At 37.4% G+C, this 24462-nt stretch overlaps 2 protein-coding genes across 2 annotated transcripts in view; one reads left to right on the top strand and one right to left on the bottom strand.

Annotated features, from left to right (window-relative positions):
- Window positions 1-21813, bottom strand: part of LOC105393917 (lysine-specific histone demethylase 1A-like) — a 25692-nt gene extending 3879 nt beyond the window's left edge. Inside the window, exons 1-2 of the mRNA XM_048628510.1 lie at window positions 21799-21813; window positions 20455-20610 (exon numbers count right to left, since the gene is read on the bottom strand). Of these exons, the coding sequence (XP_048484467.1) occupies window positions 20455-20468 (14 nt within the window). The 5' untranslated portion in view covers window positions 20469-20610; window positions 21799-21813. The remainder of the gene's footprint in view (window positions 1-20454; window positions 20611-21798) is intronic.
- LOC119693207 lies at window positions 7326-24462 on the top strand. Its single transcript, XM_038116001.2, has 4 exons — window positions 7326-7986; window positions 23124-23209; window positions 23536-23869; window positions 24304-24462. Exons 1-4 carry the CDS (start codon window positions 7454-7456, stop codon window positions 24407-24409), a joined length of 1059 nt encoding a protein of 352 aa, XP_037971929.1. The 5' UTR covers window positions 7326-7453; the 3' UTR covers window positions 24410-24462.

Genomic DNA, 24462 nt, shown 5'->3' with positions numbered 1-24462 from the left:
ACGATCACACCCAACTGTATGGAGTAAGCTAATCAAGACTTATCTCGCTATGACCTCAAGTTGCTGACGCAGGTTATGTAATACCGGGCTCTATCTTAGTGGCATAACATTTGTTTTTGTTTACTGAGTACTTAACACTTTTGGTTTTGCTATCATTAAGCATTGTGCTATGGCTGTGATAGTTAAATGTACTTATGTTAACTGTCTTGACTAGTTGATATTTATTTACTACCTACTCTATGAATTGCTAGTAAGTATACCTAGACATTTCTGTACGATCTGCTATTGGTAACATTGTGGTTAGGAGAGTTAGATTAATTAAATAGCATAGTCCGTATACTATGGTATACTTACACCACCATTGATCTGACACCCAGACTGCATGCCTAGTGGTCGCTAGAACTCGATAGACATGGGCATGGGTGCTGCTGATAAACTAAATTACGTAAGGAGCTATGTATGAAGATGTAGGAACTAGGTACTTATAGATTATTTTGCCGGTAAAAAAATACTTACTAGGTCATTTGGATTTGAAAGACCTAAATTATCAAGGGCGTACCCAGGATTTCAGCTAGGGGGGGGCAGCTCTTGAGATGATGGTCGGTCGGGTATATTGAAACAAAAATCATGAAAATTGTCTTTTATTAAGGTCAACTAGGCCAATTGCGTCTACGGGCCAAATTAATCTTTTCGATCCTATTTGAAAACGGCTTTATCAATATTGAAAAATGCCATCTAGTTACGGTGGCTTAAACTAAATACTTTACATGAACTGCAGACAGGTGGTGTTGTAGTCAACATAATATTATCCAAGTATTCAGTCATTTTGTGATTTGCACATTTTTTTGAAAGTTTGGTACTGTTACTGTGATTGAAAATGTGAATCTAAAGTTTTCTTTATCAATTGATTTTATTCAGTAGGTATTCTAAACAATAGTCATTGGGCTACTTATATAGACACAAATTTTTAATGAAATAGCTTTATTTGATGAATTAATGATGTAATTTTTTTATGTTTGATAAAAGTCTTGGGGTAAATGCGTTAGGCGTAATGGGGCTTTTGCGATTGTTGCAACGCAATGCCTCAAAACAGAAATCGTCAACCTTTTAATACATACATAATTATGCTCACGACTGTAGTCACCCGCTTTTCGCTGTAAATTTGTATCGCCGTTTTTTATTGAGTACAATGCACTTAAGTTGTCGGGTAAGTGTAAGTGTACAACCCGACTGTCATATTTTGCCATGCACATATTTTAATTGATATCTAAGTTTAATACCCGTATTTGATCCAATCTTACTATTTTTCTAAAAAATATAAATGAGAGGATGTATGGACGTTACTTTATTTTATTCACAACTGTCACTCACCACTATTAAATCTACATTCTTACTCACTTTACAGGAGTACTTAGGTAGTTCCTTTTACATAAAAATGTTATTTGGATTTATCTTGGTTTAATTGCGTCCATTAAAAAACCGACTTCAAAAAACCACTAAAATGTAAGTAATAATTTAAGGTTTACACAAATTATATGTGACAGTACAAATATACCTAAGCAGGAACTGTTCTTTTTTGATGTTGGTGCAGTGACAAAGTAATCTGAAGAAATATGGCACCAACTTCAAAAAAGAACAGTTCCTGCTTAGGTATATTTGTACTGTCACATATAATTTGTGTAAACCTTAAATTATTACTTACATTTTAGTGGTTTTTTGAAGTCGGTTTTTTATTTTTTTAAATTATTATTTTATTTTATAGTTTTTAGTTTATTTGCAATAATTTTTAATCAAAAGTAAGATGCAAATGATACCAAAAAGTCCTACTAATCAATACGAATCATTCAAGCCTAAACACGAGGTAGTTGCTATATACCGTTGAGGAGTCCCCTTGACTGCCTTCCGTTTCCATCATCAGATCAGCTCAAGGTCACCATCATATTTTATTGTTATAAGAACTATATTTACGTTCTTAATTTCATTAGAATCGGTTAATATGTGTCCAAAATGGAAATTCATACCCTGTTTTTACCCCTTTACCCACCCTTAGGGGTGAGATAAAATTCTGAAAAAAAAATGGGACCACCTAGAAGCTCAACCCAATACAACAAAAAAAGAATTTTCAAAATCGGTTCATAAACGGCGGAGTTATCGGTGAACATACATAAAAAAAAATATAAAAAAAAATATCCCGACGAATTGAGAACCTCCTCCTTTTTTTGAAGTCGGTTAAAAATTTAGACGCATTTTCCTGATTTCTACTAAATCATCTGTGAATTCGTCAATAGTTTCTTTTGGCTAAATTAACTGCCATACTATTGCACAAAAAAATTAACTGGATAAAACTCTCTTATTTTTTTCACGGAAAGCTTACCTATTGAATAGTTACATACTAAAAACACATTTGCCTCAAACCTGGAAAATGCGTTCAAAATCACGTTTTTTTTTTAAGACACTAAATAAGAAACTTTTATAAGATTCCAGCAAAGAAATCAATGCTTTAAATTTGTTAAGAAATAGTTGTTCAATAGTCGTTAGTTTGTTAAAGTAAATATCTCACTTTTTAACCGACTTCAAAAAAAGGAGGAGGTTCTCAATTCGTCGGGATATTATTTTTTTCTATGTATGTTCACCGATTATGAACCGATTTAAAAAAATCTTTTTTTGTCGTATTGGGTTGAGCTCCCAGGTGGTCCCATTTTTTTCAGAATTCTATCTCACCCCTAAGGGTGGGTTAAACAGGGTATGTATTTCCATTTTGGACACATATTAACCGATTCTAATGAAATTAAGAACGTAAATATAGTTCTTATAACAAAAAAATATGATGGTGACCTTGAGCTGATCTGATGATAGAAACGGAAGGCAGTCAAGGGAACTCCTCAACGGTATATACCGTATATAGCAACTACCTTGTGTTTAGGCTTAAATGATTCGTATTGATTAGTAGAACTTTTTGGTATCATTTGCATCTTACTTTTGATTAAAAATTATTGCAAATAAACTAAAAACTATAAAATAAAATAATAATTTAAAAAATTAAAAAACGACTTCAAAAAACCACTAAAATGTAAGAAATAATTTAAGTTTTACACAAATTATATGTGACAGTACAAATATACCTAAGCAGGAACTGTTCTTTTTTGAAGTTGGTGCCATATTTCTTCAGATTACTTTGTCACCGCACCAACATAAAAAAGAACAGTTCCTGCTTAGGTATATTTGTACTGTCACATATAATTTGTGTAAAAGTTAAATTATTTCTTACATTTTAGTGGTTTTTTGAAGTCGGTTTTTTATACATTAAATTTTTCATACCTTTGCTCCCATTATTCCGAAAACTTTTAGTGATCTAAAAATACAACGTAACCCCAGTTGACCTTAATTAGTTTGATTAAGATACAAAACAAAATAGGTAGGTAGGTAAGAGTAGATAACACGTTTTTAATTCCGACTTGGCAGGAAAATTTACGTTTATTGTATCCTCTAGGGGGGGGCAGCTGCCCCCCCCTGCCCCTACCTGGGTACGCCCTTGTAAATTATAATAAGTATGTATACTTTTGATAGTAAGTAACCTTAGTAAGTAAATAAGGTGGTAAGTAGGTTGGTAGATACCTACATAAGTTCAGATGCTTTAGTTAATTCTAGCTATTATAACTCACTTAACTAGACTGGATCTAGGTAGAGTGGTCCATAAACGTACAAACTGGAGACCGAGTGCTCCCATAAATGTATTAATAAGTTATTAAGGTCTACTTAGTTGGCCTCGAAAAAAAAAACATCTAAACAAGTACCTACGTGCACTTAAAGAAATCTTGTTCATAATTAAAATATACGAAGAAGTGCATTTAATAGCATCTGCTCGTTCGATTAAAATGACTACTTTAACTGTTGACTTGTGTTCGTCCCATGATTCTGTTTGAAGGGACTCCGGATAAACGAGTTACGCAGTAAATACTACAAACAGGAATAAGGTTTTTTAATGTATTTTTTCCATGGGCCTGCCTGAAAATATACGTTTTATTATATTATTTTATTATTATTATTAAATGGTTGTTAGCATTTCCAGTTGCGGAAATATTCACATTGTAAAAGAAAAAATATCGCTAAATTCCATACAGTGTGTTAATTATTTAACCAACCCTTAGATAATAACTTAATATACGAACAAATGGGAGGTCACATTAGAAATACAAAGCTAAACTGTTCGCATTTAAGTAAAGTAGGTATACTGTGAAACCATTTGAAGTTCGACCTATTGACAACCACTGCACCATATGAGTAAAGTGATAAATCTTCTAACCTGATTTACCACTTTACTCACCTAACCTAAGTAATCGAAAATAAGAACTCAGTGGTAGAAGTGAGGTGTTATTTGTCTCTCCGACACTCCAACTAGTTCATATAAAAATATCGCTGAACCAAACTAAAGTCTCCACTGCCAGTGGTCGCACTAACCCGAGACCTGACTATCAACATTCTTATAGACAAGGCTGACGGTGAATCTTGTGACATGTAACAGGCTTAGAGGCAGTTTTTGCCGACGGCCGACGACCACTCGCCGATGGCATCACAACATAGAATATGAGGTTAGGTAGATGTTTATATAAAAGTACCAGGATAGATGGAGTACTAAGTCTAACTATAAAGTATGAGTTCATTTGAAGGAAGAGGCAATCAGAAGTTAATGTGGATAGAGGTGGTTTCTGTAATGATACCATAGTAGATAATTAAGTACCTAAGTACTTACCAAGATAGCTTTTCCTATAAGTATACATGTAGGTATAGGGGTTTATTTCCTGTAGTAGTAATTTGCAGTTACTAACTAATGGTTCAGGATTCTAGTTTAGGTAAAGATTGCTTGATTTCTTTTTAATCTGGGACTGAAGGACTATTTTTAACTGCAGCCGATAGACAATTGCCGTGCATTTTCAAATGACTTAGTTAAATTAAATTGTAAATACTGACCCTATTGCTATCTTCTTTAAGTACTCAGTTTCCATTTCTTACAGATAAAAAAGTAACACAACACGCAAAGTGGGACCCTAATCAGTAATTGGTTTGCAAGGAGGAAAGTACACTACCTATTTCAGCTTCATGGTAGAGCAACCTTAGGTACCTACGTACCCACTTAAACTTAAAGCCCACTAGATACCTACTGGTGACGTTCATATAATACTACAAATACTACCTATACTTACCTCATTAGCCAGTTTCAACATCAACATCCCATACACACCTATACAAATACAACATCGCCATCGCCACATCAAATCACACTAATCTACAATCTCACCAATATAACATAGTCCCTAAAATCGCGCACCCGTGACAAAGCAGCCGTCAAGGTGTAGCCAGCTTCCACCTGCAGTCGAGCCAGGTGTTACACACGTGCCCTGGACATGGACATGTGCACTGTGCAGGGTGGAGGACAGGGCAGAAGCCACTTGGGTAAGTACATGAATCATATGGTTTTTAATTAATACCTACTTATTATTATTAAGTTGTGTTGGAATATGGGAGTAGGTACAGTTGCGTGATATGGATCATGTGGAATATTTAATTGGTTTAGGTTTTAAGAATGTGTTAGGACATGGGTAATTGCGTTAGATAGACCTAATTTATTAATTACTTGTGTTACTTACATGATGAGCTTTCTTACCACCATTACTTTCCTCCATTGCATAAGTATTCGGCTAGCTTACTAGATAATTATTATGTACCTGACAATTTTGTAACGTTTTGTAAATTTATTTTAATTTAGTCTTCTAGACATGTAATAAGTTGCTATTTGCATATGTCCAAGGCACAGAGCAACACTACTCAAAGGAGGTAGAACTACCCTCCACCTGATGGCATGGCATATGGCAAACTCGTTACAATATTTGTTCCATTTATTCCGTCCTCATTAACCTTGTTTAGTTCACGCACGAGCAAAGATCAGGTGTTGTTATTAAACATCTAATTGTATACATTTAGGCTAATGTAGCGACATGGAATTGAACATAGAACAAGACATTTAAAGGGTAGACGCTCGGCCCCCGTTATAATGTGCTGAAGGCGTCTCTGAAGGTGAACCTAGATCATACAAAATTACAGAAATAATTGTCATGACACTAGTTAATGTTCATTAACTTTAATAATAACCCGAGTAAAGAAGTACTTAGTTAAATGCACTCTTTGCATTGGAAATTTAGACGACACATGAATTCGTAAGAAGCCGGGAAACGGGAAACAAACTGGCTGACAAAAAGTTGTTTTTGACAGAACGCAGAAGTCTTTAAAATAACAAATACCGGACCAGCAGCATCACAGAACGAAATGAGCTAACGGTGGCAGCACATTCATGTTATATTCATAAGCGTCTGTTGGATTGAATCCATTAATTTGTTATCAACCCGAGTTAGATACAGTGAAATGTGTTTACTTAGGTTCATCAAAAGGCATTTAAATACAAATTGGAATCTTAATATCCTGTCAATCTTACCCAAATCAACGTCGACCTAGATCCTTCTTAAACGGTTGTATTGGGCGTTAAATAACTCTGTAATATTGTGTAACATCTCAGGTAATTCTCGCCTTATTTGCAAATAAATAGTTAATAGCAAATAAATAATAAATATAAGTTTCGTGACAGCCTGGGCCGGTCCGTGTTTGAGCTGAGAAACCTGTAACTCTGCTATTTAAATGGTGAGAGATGGATGTCCTGATGATAACTGTAAAGGCCATGAATCGGCTCAACTGTTAAGGAATGTTCCGGTTTTTGTATGAGAAAGGTTTTTTGGTTAACAACTACCTACATACCGAGTGTTTGTTAAGTGAGAATGAAGTATTGTAGTGTCATGCACGTCCGATTTCAAATAACTTTACCTTTAAACATTTTTTTTAGGCGACGTATTCTCATTTATTATTACTACTTATTATTAGAGATGAGGTGGTCCGGTCCCACTTCTGATCTCATTGAAATTTTAATTTGAAAATACCTATAGCATTTCTACAAACAGCGTCAAATTGCACTAGCAGCCTAATTGGATAATCTCAAAGCGATTTTCAAACATTTGAACATCAAACAATGAACTATTTCGTTGCTCTATCAATAGCGCCGGTATCTATTGAAACGGAATAAATAAACAACCGAAATAATTAGACAAACAATCCAGTAGCCGAGCAACCACAACAATTATGTTTGTGTTTCACAGCCGCTTTACCAGATCTTCGTGTCAACAAACAACAATAAGAAGAGTGATTGTCTGCAAGCGCAACACCCGATGCAATCAAAGCGGGCCGGTGTGCACCCCGGGCGGCTGATTGACACGACCGGCGGCAGGTAGCGGCGCGGGGCAGTCGCGTCGCGCCCGTGGTCGCGGCCACATCGTCTGTAGCGCTCCGAGCCCGACCGGCCGCATGCCGGGGAACCAGTCGCGATGGGCGGCCGCGGCGTGAGCGTCGCGCCATGTTGAAGCACGCGCAGCGGCCGCCGGCGGCGAACGATGCCGAGCACCGCTACCAGAACATGCCGCGGCGGCCGCACCACCACCTGCCGCTCAACGTGTCCACGCTGGACTCGTCCAAGCACTCGGTGGGCACGTCGGCCAGCGTCAGCCCCGGCGCGCCGCACGCCAGTGTGCACATGCCGCCCGCGCCCGTGGCGGCGCCGCCCAAGCTGGGCAACGGCACGGCGCACGGAGCGCCGGCGCGCGCGCAGCCCCGCGCCCGCAGCCCGCGCGCCGCCACCGAGGAGGCGCTCACGTCGCTGGCGCTGCTCTGCCTCGTGAGCCTGCTGCTGGCGCTGCTCGCGCTGCTGTTCCTGCTCAAGATCTCGGCGCCCGCGGCCGGCGCCTCCGACGAGTTCGCCGTAGTGTACGAAGTGACATTAGCTCTGTGCGCGTTGACGCTATCGCTGAACCTCTGCTGTTTGCTCGTGTGTTCGATTCAGTTCCTGTTCGCGGTGAAGCTGGTGCACTCGCCGGCGGCCCCCAACGGACGGTGAGTGCTTGTGAAATACCATCCTGATTGATCGTCCCATCCCGAGGAGAATGCGATCAATCAATTTGCGGCTGCAGCGCCGAGGCCGCGCCTTGCCATAACCGTTAAGAGCAAAACTGGTTATGTGTCTATAAAATATTATTGTTTTATACGTAGGTAAAGTTTCCTAAGAAGCGCCTTGTATCACAGTATATAAAATAGCCAGAGAAGCTTGTTGTAACATGTTTATCGTTAAGTCGTTAAGGTCCTAAACTTCGATAGGATGTTGGCGAATGTCAGCACCTCTGCCTCGTGACTGTCGTCCTCTCAGTCAGTACCTAGTTCTTCGCAACAAGTCGGTGTCGTAACTAAACCAAACCTAAAGTTTATTACTTAAAACCAGTTAGATGAACAATATTCTCATCCCGTAGGTATACCTGTATCTTTTGTACAGCCAGTAGTTACTTGGTTCATTAAAGTTTCAAGTCTCTGCAGAGAGCCCACTAATTTAAAGTTTGATAACAGGAAAGACATTTTAACTTTCTGTATTAGTCAACGTTGTCAGGTTATTGAATGAATGGCTGTCGATAACCCTCGTAATATTTGTATTTTACGGTCCTCGAGTTTGTTTAGTATTATTACGAGGAGTGTTTGTTATCGAGCAGGTGCTAACGGTTGCGAGTGGCGGTTAGTTCTGAATGATTCGATAAAAAAACAGCCGCTTGACGGTTGACTCTACACGATAATGGCCCTGGCACGAGCCAAAATCATAGGCAATTCTACGCCCATTGCAAATGTAAAAGCTCTCATTACAACTATGTTAAAAGATATTACACCGTTATACAAACAAGGTAATAATCTGATGATTCCTGCAATTATGTACTAAATGACTTCTAGTTTACCCAACTTCTTCATTATGAGTATACAACTGCTATGCTAATTGCCTCTTCGTTATTTCGTGAAGTCGTCTCGTTTCTAAAGCGTGCCTATTACGTTTTTCTTCAACGACCTCGTCGTCTGCTTACCATGCTTCGTCACATTTACTTTATTCTTCCACACGATATTTTTTAAGCTCATCATCAGTTTTAATAACTGGTTCGGCAGGAAGACTGTTTGCTCTGTACATTCCGTGAATCGTCTCGAGACTCTCAAGTGTATTGCGACTTGCGAGCAGTGATTGTAGCACAAACCGGTGCTAGCTCGAGCTTCCGCGTCGCTTGCCTGAACTTATGAGCTCGTATTTATATCGTGGCCGCATAGTTTAGGGATTACTAGTAAGTGAACGTAAAACTGAATTACGCCTAGGCATTATAGACTTGCCCTACTAAAGGCTTCTGCTTGTTTTACTGTGACATCACTAGTGCTAGTACCTACTGCTAGTGCAAAGGTAATACAAACATACTTACCTAGGTATTCGCTCGCTTTTTATGTATTAACTCTACACATACTTACCTACTTACACTTCTACCTTACGGAGATTATTTGAAGCTGCATATGGTCATATTATTATGTCAGGGTACGATGATGAAGCATTTGATAAAATGTACGTAAAACTCACATCTTCAGACGTAAAACAAATTACGCGTTTGAAATTACATTTCGTAATAAATGTAGAGATGCAGGTGTGTTATCGTAAAATGTATTCTTGAAACTCGTTTTAAACACGTTTACAGGAATCTTGTGGGAACAAAATTCATATTTGATCAATACAGAAAAGTTATAAATGTGGACATCCTCACGCGATCATCAATATTGTTGTTTGGTTCTTACCCCCTTATTCATAGAAAAGTTACAATACATTTTAACTAATAAACTGTTTTGTCCCTCTCTGTCAAGAAACAAATTGTTCTTTGTCGGAGAGGGACAAAACTGTTTATTAGTTAAAACGTATTGTAACTTCTCTATGAATAAGGGGGTTACTTCTTATACCTAAATTTACAGCGTTAGGTAAATGGAGATAAATAAAAAATCTCACTTCTAAACCCCATTTCAATAAATCAAGTACCTAATTTTTGTAACACAATATTTCAACCTCAATTTCAACCAAATCTAATTGAATCGGTGGTAACCTGGCAACAGCAAGTAAAAGTAAATGTGGTCAAAAAAGTTTCAATAATAGAATTAGCGTCGAGACAATTTAAAGGTCGTTGCATCATAGTGAGCAAGGTGTGATTAGGGTTTCTGCTCGAGAATTCTCGAGCTCGAGAAGATTCGAGAAATTCGGCTTGGTTCGAGACGAGAAAAAAAACTGAAGATTCGAGAATTTCTCGAGCCTTCAGATAAAAATTAAGAACAATAAATTAGAATTTTCCTGCGCCGCTTAACAACACACACGCATACCATGCGCGTATATTATGATTTATTATGTTTCATCTCCATTTTTTAAGCTAGTGCTGTACTGATAATACCATTGAATGATTAAAAGATAACGTAGTAATAGTTATGTACTGTTTCTTAGTTCAGGTGGACCAAAAGAAGTCATCCGATGTTGTTTGGCTCTAATTTTTTTCTAAATAAATAACGTCGATTCTGTTTTTTGATTACGTTTATTTGAACCTTTACAATTTTATTGGTTAAGTCGAGAAGATGATATCGGCCAAATGGACGCCGTCACAATTGATTGCCATACGGGCTCGTTTTATGACATTTCTCATGTCGCTGAAGTGCGAAAACTTTGGACGAGAGATTCTCGCACTCGTGTCAAATGTCGTCCTTATGGGCTTCCAGAGACACGGGCTTATTCACATAAACATGAGACTTCAAAAAACCCCGGAAAAGCTGACTGAAATGGTTAAATCGGGCTATATAGCAGGGAAAAATGACAGATAAAACGAAAAAAAAGGCGATCGGAAACTGAATAAACACAATTATTCCGCGTTCTTGGAGAGTATATCACTCCACGGCTTCTGAACTTGTATTCTGCATTTGTATAGTCCACCAAAATCAAAACTGATTTGAAATTGGCGGCCATTTGCACAAATGAGAGCAACTTCCAATAGGGTGATTACTTTCCGCCCACCTTGTTCTAGTAATTAGTTGCTAGCTAGACAGCTAATTATGAGTAGGTATTAGTAGAACATTTTCTTTGTGATTAAGTTGACAAAGTAAAAAAAGGAGATTCTGTGTTTTTTTTTTTAATTAAGGCTTTTTTCTAAGGGTTTTCTTAGAAAGGCTCGAGACTCGAGAAGACTCGAGAATTTGGGCTCGAGAATTCTCGAAGCTCGAGAACGAAAACAGGTCGAGAAATCAGAAACCCTAGGTGTGATGTACATAAAAATAAGCTTTTTATAGTATAAACAAATGTGGATGTGAATACTAATCGGGTTTTTTACTTTAATTTATAAACGTGTGAACTGTGTACAGGTGTAAGTTAGTTACTGGCATAGCCAATATTATATTTTAACGTGGAAGAACTAATTGTTCTGTAGGTTGTACACTTGAACATAATACAGTATATTTGTGTATATAATGAATATTGAATCATTACTCCACTTGGATTGCAGTTTCTGTAGTTGTATATCCCACCGTTTTTAGATGAGATAAAAATATGGACCATCGCGTTTTGGTTCGTATAGACAAGAATGAAAAGGCTTTTGCTTCTTTTGCGCTTTTATAAAAGACTGTCATTTTTTTAAATAAATTACTTACCTCCACATTTCTAGATCGATAGTTCAAATTAGACCTTATTACCAATTTTACACATATCACTAGCTCTATGGTTGTATTATAATTTAACTCTAATGACTACACCTTCACAAGATACATTGCACATACCTTATAATTAACCTTGGATTTCAACAAAATCGTTTGTAACCATCACCTCTACTGGGAATGGGAAAAGCCTTTTGCCACAAATCAGGTTTGTTATCATTGTTAGCACTTTTATTATGAACTTTATCTCCTCTACCATAGGATTTACGTTCGCGAAACTGTTCTAGTGTAGATCTTTTGCGGTCGATTGTCCCAACATGGGAGACTTCTTGATCAACTGTAGTTTATGGGAACTTATTACGGAATGAATGCATTATTTGGTTTACCGTTTTCTAAAAGTGATCCAAAAAGATATTTCTTTTTGAATTCCTATAAAGGCGTGTAGGTTCAGACCTACATCCTTCTCACGAGAAAGTTTACGAATAAACATAATCTTTTGTTGATCGATAAATAAAAGATCTCCTCTCCCTTAGCTGGTGCGGCGCGTGAGAAACAAACCTGTCCACACATTTTTTACCGCAACTAAGGAAGTCCTAACTTTGCGTTTTGTAAAGAAATGAGTATGTGAGATGCAATGAATACAAGAATGTAAAGCTCTGATCAATAGATTTGAATCGCTTCAAAAACATTCCTACAAAACCAAAGCCCAACCGTTCTTTTTTCAGCCCAACCGTTAAATTGAAGTAACGAACAAGCCACGGACTTGCTAAAAAAATAGATAGCAAAATTTGCCAAGGTGCGGGCCGGGGTATCGAATGTTACATTAGTGCCTATACGCACTTGGTCTGCTGTGTGGATATTGAATGAACTGTGTATACTCACGAGGTCGCCTCGACGGCAAATATCTCAGGACCGGTTCCCGGCTCGATCTCTTTGCTCGCTCGCCCGCCGCGTCTCCATTCTCATGTAAATTCACCACGACGTTTTCGGCTGTGTTTGTCTTATTTCATTGTTTGAAAGGCTCTTTTGACGCGTTGCGTAACGTCTTCATATGTGATTTGATGTTTCCATTGATGATTTTTTCGTCAATTGCTGCGCTGACTGTTACATGTTTATCTGTTGTATCTATTTACATTAATTGCTTTTTGTTTACTGTGTTAGTTTGAGCGTATAATTCATGAAGTTTAGATTGTCCAATTAGTTTATAATAACGTATTATCGGAATATCGTTGTCGTGGTCACGATGGACACTCTTAGGCCTCCCTGCAGAGTTCTTTACTTGAAGCAGAAATCGTTGACATTTTATACAGTTTCAAAATCATTAAATTGTAATCAAAGTCGTTTGTACCTTTCTGAAGCATAAAGTGTATTAAAAAGCCGCCTTATCTCGGATATTGCTACTTTCTCCGGTTGAATTCACGAAGTCCTTTCAGTTTTGCCAGTTATTTCATTAATGTTAACTTTTATATGTTTCAAGGCATTCTTTTCGACAACACTGTCGGGAAAGCTTATGTAGAGAGACTTTATCGTGTAATTGCTACTTTCCAGAATTAAAATTACTTACCTAAATTGTTAACGCATAATATTTGTAGGTATTCTGTATAAATACTGAAATATAGATTATCTGATTTTGTAACTATAAATTTAAATTCACTGGCAAAGTCTCCAACTGGTACAGCAAGCCGACAACACATTTTTACAAAGACAAATAAAAAAGGAACACCAAGGATGGTCCTTGGGAAGGTCACGCGAGCGAAGTATCTCGATTATTTCCGGTCGCTCCTCTTGTTGAGGTCTGGGATTTGTCAGTATACTGCTCGTAGTGTGGTTAGTATTTATAATCGATCCATTCATTCATAATGAGTCATTTATTAGTGACTCTCGAAATTTCGAATCATCGGTTTCCTGCTATAGTTTGGTTTACAGAGATTTTAATTTTATAATTGAATACCTATATATAAATGGAAACATATATTTTTATGATAATATTGTGATAATACCTAACTAATTATTGCGAAGAGAAGATAAAATTTTTTTACTAGTCTGCGTTCTACGTCTTTATGCCCAACGGAAGATGTTTTCATCGCCGCTTCCTTCATTAAGACGACAGTTACGGATTTCAGTTTATAAATATCCTCAGCGGTTTAGTTTCCTAAAACAATTAATAGGTACGTAAATACCAAATTATTATTAAATTCCTCCAGAAGGGCTTAGATGATCTCCCACGGTGCGCGTAGGAATTTTTGCGAGTTTCGTTTCCTCCCAATTTTGCAATTATAATCATGGATTTAGTGCACGCACAGGTTTCTTTCTGGTGAATCAAATTATGTTCATCATGTGTGATGATTCATCCCCACATGATCAATTGCGTGATGATGATTTTCCAGTGGATTTAATTCAAGATTATTGCCTTTTTTTGCTTATTAAATACATGAGCCACGTTATGTTTTTTGTTAATGAGCTCATTCACTACAACTTGTATTAAAAATGCGCGTGCCCATAAGCGTGTAATCATAAGAAACAATGTTGGTTTTTAAACGGCTTCTAGCCGACACGGTCTTTGAAACTATGCGACTGAGCTGAGGAGCTTTGAGCATGTGGTAACCGCTATTAGAAGATGTTCTGGAGAAGAATTTGTAATGTCAGCTTTTCTTGGTAGGAACCATCGAATGAAAAACGGTTTCTCCGGTATGGATAGACTTTAACAAAAAGGTAACTGTCTAAAAATTGGTAAGTACCATATTTATTACAATCGCGGAAAATATCAGAAGAAAGTCAAGCAAGAAAGCGTCCATAGAAACCGTTCGGAAACCAATTAATTTCCAACTCTTTATCCGTGAAGCCTTATTTCGCTCGAATCGCACGGCTTCATCCACAGGGTCATCATGGCTTGTTGACAGATGACACCACAGATTAGCGGGCGCGTGACGGCTCCAGATCCCGCCATTGTCCCCGAGGTTCCGTATACTACTCTGTGTTCCGCTCTGCTTACTCTCAATGTGTAATGCATCCAGGATGAAGCCTAGAACTGGATCTGCGTTATGGTTGGTGGAGATACAGTGAAAGTACCCATTCGTAGACTTGGTTTTAATTTAGCAAACTTCGAAAGTCTTTACGATAGATCCATATAGATCCTTGTTTTCCGTAGGGATTCCGTCAGCTTACATGCCAAATTTGATCAAAGTTGGTCCAGCAGCTGTTTTCCGTGAAAATTACAAACATTTATTTAAGTATCTATTTAAAGTATGATTGAACATAGTTAACTACATAATATTGTTTACATTAGTATAATAGATACACTTCGTTTTGTTAGAAATTAGTTTGATTGTTTTACGTAGGCGGTATCTCGAATTTTGAATGAAACGTTAAACTATTTTACTGCTAAGCTACGGCCTACGAAGACAGAGTTCCAATGACCAAGAGACCACGTACGGTAGCGAGGAAAATTCCTAATTGATCACCTGCATCACGATTAAACGCTGGGCTTTCTGTGGTTTTTTTCACACCACTGCCGTCGGTTTTCTTTAATTATGCGAACACTTGGTATTGTTTTTAGTAATTAGGCGCCCTTAAAATGATATTTTAAGAATATATACTTCCTTCCTTTATTTCTGAAAATTCTATAAGACTAATTATTAATTTATTATTTATTATTGATCATGATATTTATGATCAATAAGAAAAAGCCCATTCGTGGACCTCTGGCCATATCTGGTCTCCCACGTGGCTTGGACTCAGATGCCCACGCTTTGACCTTGGACCACTCCGTATTTCAACATATTAGGAAATCTCTGCTGCTTTTGGATGATATTTTAATGTTTTTTGTAGTATCTACGCTGAACAGTTCTTTGTTTATCAAGGCCATGATATAAACCTTGGAGTAAAAAGTTATTAGGCGGCACTCGACAGGAGGTGTTAGTGGAAATCATTGAAGGTAACACATTACGGTGTGCCTGTGATGACCATAAAAACCGTACCTTTAACGATTTATGGGCGAGACACCATTCACCATATTCCAGTAGACTTCCGTCATCAAGCAACACTGAAGATTGATCGCTTTGAAAGCTGCAAATGTGACGCTGATTATGATTAAGAAGCACTAGGAGTATCTTAGAAATTAGAATGATAAATCACTATTGTAATTTGTGGCATGACTTATGCAAAACAACACACGGTCATAATTAGAAAACCCGCGTCAATTTTTGAAATTCGTCGAATTATTGCCCAATTCCCAACCATCAGCCAATATCAGCTCTGCTACGGGTTAGAGTTATCATGAGTTCAACGGGTAAAAGGGCATCGTAAATCGTAAGTGCAATGCGTAAAAAAAGTAATCATGAAGACAACAACATTCATAAAAGAAACCATCAAAGTTCAACATAAAACTGAAAGCGGGCTGACACCGCATTTCCTAAGACTCCAGGAAGAAAGAAAAGTGATACCTACGACTGACCACGAATTGCAAAGTTCCATAATCACTCCGCCCATTGGAAAATAGTCCATGTATCCATAAACAATAAAGATCTCGTGAAATGGGACGGTTGCCTTGTGGTTGGGGTATTATTGGAAGTGGGTTGCCAAGATGTCGATGAAATCGTACAAATGCGTGTTTGTGGAACTTACTTACGCTCGTGCAGACCCTTTACTTGGTTCTGCTTAATTACATCAATAAGTACTACTTATTGCTAATGAGATTACGGATTTGCGAAGGAGTTTTCAAAGAAAAAAAACATATTGGAAGAACACAAACACTGGAAAATTATGATTACTTATAATCAACACAATTTCAATCGCTAAAATTGGGGAATATTATTCGCGATTCCTGAGAGACGTCCTTTTTAATAATTTTTCTTAATTTTTAATGCAATGCCGTCTCCAAAATCGTGTTTAAATTTAATTTACTAAAACTAGAATATTTTCTTTAGGTACTTCCTAATTTTTATGCTGGCGAAATAGGACTCTACACACGATTCACACTGCACAGCAGAATGCCCTTGAGTTACTATACCGTTAGCAAGATTGCAGGTAGCACGGAATTTAGTTTAACCATTTAAATGGCTGAATAGACCACTTATCTTGTGTTACCTTATTCGAAGAAAATATTTATTATCTAAACAGACTACTGTTGGGCGAAATTGGACTTTTGTACGGTGTTTTGTTAAGTTATGTTTTACTTGCATTGAGGGTTAAGATTGGGTTTGGTAGTGGTAGCTTTAAGAGAGTGTGAGGTAGATTCACTAACAAGTTATATGTGCTGTTGTATCTAGGTTACATCCATATTTGAGGGAACAGGTATAGCTATTTTAGTACTCTTTAGGTCCACTTTTAAAGGTTTTTTAATACGATAAACTACAAAACTTCTCTGGCTGAATGTAGAAGGGAGGGATGGTGAATTTTATTTTAATTCAGATATTGTATTGTATATTGATCAGCTGGGTGATTTTCTATCTCGGGTGTCATGGACTCGCGATTTCCAACCGTATAAATCTATGATGGGTTTCTGACCATCTTTTGGCATCGGCTATCTCGGTCATGATCACTAAACGAATAGTGGGTATGAGATTTATCGATACACTAGAGGTTGCAAAATTTTTGTGAAAATATTCTGTGATTTGGTTAGCCGACTAAATGAAAACTTCATTTCACTTAAAACTACGACTACTGCATTTATCAAATCTTTAATTTGCCGCATTATTTAGAAAAATGGCGATACTGGAAGCTATTGTCAAATGATTGTCAAAACAAACTGCAACGAACCATCCAAAACAGAGATTGATTTTGGTGTGTGTGTTTTTTATAATTACCTGACTCCTGGGTTTTAATTGTTCATTATATCTAAGGTAAGTACATAATTAACGTATTACTATTAAAATTTTAAACTTAGTCATACACAGAACGAAATATGGGAATTTTTTACAAAGTCGTGAAAAATGAACATTTATTGTACTTAATAAAAGCATTGAGATCAATGATTTCTAGTACGATACGCTAGTAATATAAGTCGATGATTGAGATCTAACACTTGGTACTGGGAAATCAGTTATTAAAAGTAGATTGATCACTGAGCCATGAAATAATCTTCACATTTGTGCAGGTTGTGCTTGTTAGTAATATTTTTGTGAGGCATATCATGTGCCAAGAAAAAAGATTGAATAGGACATTAATATTGTATTTTATTTCCAGGATGGCGCCTTTAAGAAAAGTCTCAGATCGACAAATGGACATTTTGTTGGAGTTCGTTGAAAGACATAAAGAGATTGCTGTTGGCCGGTACCCTCCCGGCCCACTAGGCATACAATCAGCACGTCGGCTATAGGACAGTGCAGCATTACAATTATATGAATTATATTCAATTGGGTCTGGAGTTACAAAAACTGGTCAAAAATTCTGACGGACATTCACATGTAAAGTGGCAATGTGCAATCATAACTTAAAGGTTAAAGTAGAAAAAATACAAAAAATATTTTAATAATGATTATAGTAAGACTGGTAGAAGCAAAATGTGAAAGGAAGTTATGTGATTTAAAATAAAAAATAAAAGCCATTAATATAAATAGTGTTTTTTATTACTAAATTATACTACTAGGTTATTTTAGTTCCTTGAAATTCACAGCCTCTGGACAAGGTTGGCCCTCATGCGCTCTGCATCTGCATCAGCAGCACCATAAGCCACGTTACCAATATGCTGCACCCGAATGTCACCAGCAGCAGGCAAGTTGTCGTCACTGGTATATTGTGTGCATTTGCTATATTGTGTAGTACACAGCAGTCATTTACTATTTTCGCAGCTTTGGTGGGCTCATAGTGAAGCACACGGTGTGCCAGCAAACATCTCCAGCGTTTTAAGGGCCCCAATGCACCGCTCCACAGAATTTCTGACACGGCGCGGCAGTGTAGATCAGTGTAGTGTTCTTCTGGGGATCCTACAGCTGCATTGAGGATAGGTGTTAACATCCATGGCCGTATAGCATAACCAGAGTCCCCTGAAACCAATTTTAAAACAACAGTTAGGTACCTATACTTACTAAAAAAAAACAAATACCTACTGAAATAATTTCCTTCTAACTAATTACTTACTATTTACTAATTATGGAAGACCAAAAATTTGCAAGATTCACAAAACAAACATCAAAGAAATATTATTTTGTTCAAGATCACAAGAAGACTTCAGCCATACTTCAGCGTCACAATTAAAAAAAAAACGTTATTTTCTACATTCTATGGTGACTCTATGGTTTAAAAGCTACTATTTACTAGTTGCCCAAGACAAGACGGTTGGCCAACCCAAATTAGTACTTATGATTCCAACTATCCGATACAAAATACCAATCTCGGGTTTCGATAAAATATTCGCATACAAAATTTTAACAAGATGGCGGCCGGTGGGTATTGAAGCCCATACCAACTATGACGTCATTATTCCACCCCAACCGAACATACACAATACGAATAGTGTCAAAATTTGCTTTTTGACAGTAAGATCACGGTGAAGAGAGTTATCAACGAGATAGAAAATAGCCCCGCAGTCCGCCCAGGCGATTCGGTAGCATTTTCACTCTGAGAGTGGTCAGATTTCTTTGGCTCAGATTGTACGTTAGTATATATACATTATAAATATGCAGGCAGGTAAATATATTGTAATGTAGAGTTCCTTGTTCTAGTTTTTCGAAGCAGCAACTTAATTTATTGCTGGGAAACGTAACAAGGTCTTTAAAACAATACACTACGAGCAATACGTCAGGACATTGAATATAATTACACCTACGTTTGTAAATATTAGACGCACTTCAGATAACGCATCTAGATGGGTTTATCGTTGAGAACTAAGTTAGAATACAAAATGCAGAATACTTAAAATTAAATCATGTGAGTTTGTTAACATTTCAATGTTTCGCAGTCCAATTAATTAGTTAAATTATTAGGTATGTTACAAATTCAGATTCGTTATAGTACCTACCTACTTATTGTTGCACTATAATATCTTGCAAAAACATTACAAAAAATGTCTTACTAAATACGAAATTTGCGTTCAGTAATTAATATAAGATGTACTTAAGTACCTACGTACTTTTTAAATATTTCTTAGTGGAACAGTCCGGGGCAGGGGCGGAAGGCGGTATCCGAAGGCTCTCTAACTTTCCCTAATGTAAAGCTAAACTGGGCAGACGAAAAAACCGGCCATCTTTCATCCCGCTTGCATACCACTGCGGGCTGCGGCCTTGACTTCACTCTTGACTTCATCGGCAGGTAACAGGGGGGTCACTCTATATAACGAAAAACTAACTTTCGGAGCTACTGCGCGAGCCACGACTCTATCTCGTTGTTAAACGTGCAGATTGCACGACGTCTCTCGTTCGTTTGTTTTTCTGCAGTGTAGAGTAACCCTCCAAGCCCTCGCGATGTGTGGCGTAACTCGTAACGTGTTTCCAAAACTCATTTGTAACGGATTCCCAATGTTAAGGCTGTATGGCTGAGCTCATCTCCGAGGAATGCCAAACAATTACCGACCTAAACGGGTGCTGAAGATCTGCCGGCGATTAGATTCTTTTTGCACGAAATGAATAAGAAAAAAATATGTCTGCGTTCATAATGTTGCAACTCTTTATTAGGTCAGATAAGAAAATGCAGCGCGATAAGAAAAAACTAAATCTCATTTCAGAACGACACATTTCACGCTCAAAACAAACATTACAATATACGCCACACATTTGCGCCATACTGTTTACACCGAGTTTGCATTAGCAGTCTACTATACACATACACACACAATAAAAGCCTAAATAAGTGAGGAATGTACGATAGCCGTAGCTGCGAGAGGAGTGTTGTATATGCACTTACCTGTTGGAATCCATGCCGTGTGTTGTGTCGGTAGAAAGGAACCGGTCTCTCAGCTGACAAATCTAAAAAATGGCGGCAAAGATTCCACTCCGCGCTAGCTAGGGCGCCGGCTACCAACTGATATCGTTATCTTATCCTGGCTGCACAGTGTATAATCTGTATTTAATGTTGTTTCATGAGAGGCAGAATGGGTATGGTTATTTTTTATATAAAAAAACATTAGACAAAAATGAGATGTGAATAAACGTGAAAACTACCACTCTACAAATCAGTGTTTACTCTACTTAATAACTCTACTTCTTTAGACTGAGACCTGCGTAAGAGAGCAAAAATCGGTAGTTTACCAATTTCTAAATGCGAAAGTTATTTGAATCAGAAATCACTTAAAACTTACAGTATTTTTTCGTTAGGCTAACACTGAGAACAAAAAATAAGGAAGTAGACTTGTGTAGGCCTTAGCTAAGAATAAGAACTTGTTCTCCACGACCAATACTAACCACCTCCAGTCCAACAATAAAAAAAATGAATTTATTTTAGTTCCCTTTGTACAAAACTGGATTTCCAGAAATCCTTGATTTTATCATCTTCATCATATCACAATAAATCTCTCATTCTATGCAGGACATTTGGATGGAGACATATCTTTATACAATGCAAAGTATGTGACTTCAACGTAAGTAATATTGGCATCACCCTGTAAATGTTTAAGGCATTAAGGGCCACTTGCAAAAACATATTAAATCTAGATTTAGTGTCAAATTTCGATTTAAGAAGCAATATGTTTGTGCAAGTGGCTCTAAAGGTGGAAATAGCATGGCAGTTTCCTTCCAAACTGCATTCGAAAGCCGAAGTGGCCCACCAGATGCGATTGACACAAATAATGCGGGGTCCGTTGCAATTGCACCCGTAACGGTCTTCCACGGTCCACTGAATGGGGTGGAATACAACGAAATACGTGGAAACGGAACGCTGCTGCTCAAACCACGATTTTATGTCGTTGTATTAAATGTACCGATTGCATGGCTCGTCATCAAAACTCAGCATTTGACATTTTTATACGCATTGGCCGATTATGACAGGTGGTTTGTAAAAAAATATATTATTGGAACTGCTTCATTGTAGTTAATAGTCATAGTCATATAGTTAATTATTACATTCTGTTATCACGAAATAGTCACTAATAGCTAATAGTAGTGAAGTAGTGTTGAAGATGTAAGTACATACGATGGAAGATACTCCTTTGGCTTTGAATAACTTTAAACTAGAGGCATGTAGGTGTAAAGCTAGGTGATCCATAGTTCTTTAGAGCAAATAGCATAGATAGCAAGTATTTAGTATACTTACAGCTCCTGTCTACATATAGGTATCACCTAGATAATCAAAACATTGCTTTTAAGATTTTTTAAGAGTTGTAATCATTTGAATTTAAACCAAGAACGTAAATAAAACGATTTACGATCGTTATAATTAATATAAGCTCCACAAATTCTCTTTTAATTTGTGGAAAGATAAGAGTCACTGACATATAAAGTTTTTTTCACAAAACTCTACTAATTTCAAAACACTAGATTTATTACCGGTCACTTCAAGGTTTCACACTTTTGAACTTGGCCGGGTTATAAAAATACCTGACGAACAGGTGTAGGATCCGTTACGTCGATTCCGCGATCGAGAACGAGTTTCGATTACGAATCGAGTTGTGTTTGTATCGATTAAATAATTATTTGGTCTGTTGACTTCTGTTTTGAAGTTTTAATGTGTTTTTGGTCGCACATCAAATCTGATTCTTATTATTTCGGGAATAAAAGTAAAAAAATAATTGCATTCAGTGGGCAAAAGATACAGTACATGCTTACTACTTAGATACAGTCTGGTGCAAAGAGACGTAACTAAGTAACCCTTGACCATATTACTACTAATAAGTACTATGGAGAGGGGTCAGATTTCTTTACCCTCGACTGTACCTATTTCTATCTAGAATAATACATAGTCTGAAAAAAATGCAATGAAAGTTTATAGAGAGACTTGATTAACATGAGGTATGAACAATCTGTGAAAGCCTTTTATGATGTGTATGCTAATAGAATCATGTTCTATTTTAATGAACTGCAAACTTTCTTAAAAATTTGCACGTAACAACTAATCAATCTACCAATTTACTAACAAAACAGCATTCTTATTACAGGCTTGTAGGTCCTACATGGTAATATAAAAAAATACATGTTTAATAACCCAGAAAAGAATTCAAAAAGTTTACTAATTTATACGCTAGAGGCGCTAATTTGTTTAATATTGTCGGCAGGATATTACAAATTGATTTTACATGTCCTCAGTAAATGTTTAATAGGGATTAGCAGGGAAACTATTAAAATTAAATACCATAGCAAAAAATCCTATTCTAGGCTTGGGACCTCTAGGTTCTTATATAGTTCCGTTCTATTTAATTAATGCTTTTTCAGACACCTGTGGCCTTTCATTAAATATTATAATAAGTAGTAAATTATTATTATAACCTACATAAATAGTTTTATGACTTCTGATTCGTATGTGAAGGTGTTCATTAATTTCAAGGTTTCAACGGTCTCATATTTTTTACTTACTTACTGAAAGGGAAGTTTAAGTTTTATTGCAAATGGGTATCTCTAATAGGTTTTTTTCTTTTATTTCAGAACAAATAAATACTTGGAAAAGTCAGCAATAACCCGAGTATGTGCTGTAGGAGGCTTCTTCATATCAATACCGGTGTTTTTAACAGGTCAGTCAATAATTTATAATTTTTTGGTCATTGAGATAAACGTAAGTAAGTATAATATTTTATGTTAGGTATTATTGGGAGCGATACTTAAGCATGAACTTAAAGTTAAATTTATCAAAACTTAAATTTGTTTTTTGAGATCTTTCACTTTATTCACCTTTTCATAAAGCCGAATCATGACTGGCCAGGGTGCACCGGACGTATAATACCAAGTACAGTTGATACGTCATTCGGCTCCTTTCGTGCAAATAATCAAACATGCTTTGTATGTTGGCAAATCTATCGATCTAACAAATAAATAACCGTTTCCCTTCTCCACTTTCCAGGCATAATCCTGTACACCTTTATCCAGTTCCATTCGACGCCTGCGATCGTAACCTCCGTGTTCATCGGAGTTGGAATCGTCTTCTGCGGCTGCGCAATGGTACACAACGTCTTTGTGTGGCAAAAAGAAAAGACGAACTTAGTCAAAGCGTTCAGAAACCACGATTTGAACGCAACGAATGCTACATCACCAAATTTAAACACGTCCAATGGAGTGTTATTGGGCAACGGGCATTTGAACAACACTGGGGCGAATCTGAGCTTCCACAGTATGACGAGTGGGCCGTACACGCATCCTATTACGCTGTTGCAGCAAGGAGGTCCTTATATTATTAGGTGAGTGTTGAATGTCTCTGACCTTTTTAGTGTGCACTGTGCAACCTTTTTGGGTTAGGGATACTTACGCTTGGACTTCCCCGTTTGTCTTGGAATGCGATTGTGTATGCGGCGAATAGATACCACTACAAGATACGAGTTGTGTTAGGCAGACCTTTGTCATACATCTTAATTGTTGTTTATTAGTGAAATATGTGTCAAAATGAACGTATCCTTATTAAAAATTCCAATGACCTCATAGAAGTAATAAACTAACGTGACCTCCAAAGTTTCTAAGAAGAAGTATATTTTTTCTCCAATTTTAAAAGTCGTAGATCAAAATATATTTAGCATGTCCCCCAGAGTTATTCTAACTTCTATAAGTACACCACGTTTGCAACACCCCGTATAATGATTCCCTACGTTTTCATAAACTCTAACCCTGTCCCCCGCAGGCCTCCCACAAGCACGCCGCCGGGCGAGGGCGCGGCCACGCCGGGCGTGCCGCCCGCCACCGTGGACCTCAGCCACGACACGCACGAACTCAGCACGCTGGTCTGAGCTGTGTGGTGACGATGTGAGGAAAATCGAAGGACGCAGGGGATTGATAAAGA

The sequence above is a fragment of the Plutella xylostella genome, chromosome 21 (genome assembly GCF_932276165.1).
Source record: "Plutella xylostella chromosome 21, ilPluXylo3.1, whole genome shotgun sequence".
Lineage (NCBI taxonomy): Eukaryota > Metazoa > Arthropoda > Insecta > Lepidoptera > Plutellidae > Plutella > Plutella xylostella.
The sequence above is the reverse complement of the archived record's forward strand: the minus strand, read 5'-3'. Positions and strand labels throughout refer to the sequence as shown.

What these genes read in the sequence shown, in the direction of transcription:
- LOC119693207 (XM_038116001.2), top strand. Translation starts at nt 7,454, where the DNA reads ATGTTGAAGCACGCGCAGCGGCCGCCGGCGGCGAACGATGCCGAGCAC. An exon ending in CCGGCGGCCCCCAACGGACG is followed by an intron (nt 7,987 to 23,123) that starts GTGAGTGCTTGT and finishes CTTTTATTTCAG; the next exon opens with AACAAATAAATACTTGGAAA. An exon ending in AATACCGGTGTTTTTAACAG is followed by an intron (nt 23,210 to 23,535) that starts GTCAGTCAATAA and finishes TCCACTTTCCAG; the next exon opens with GCATAATCCTGTACACCTTT.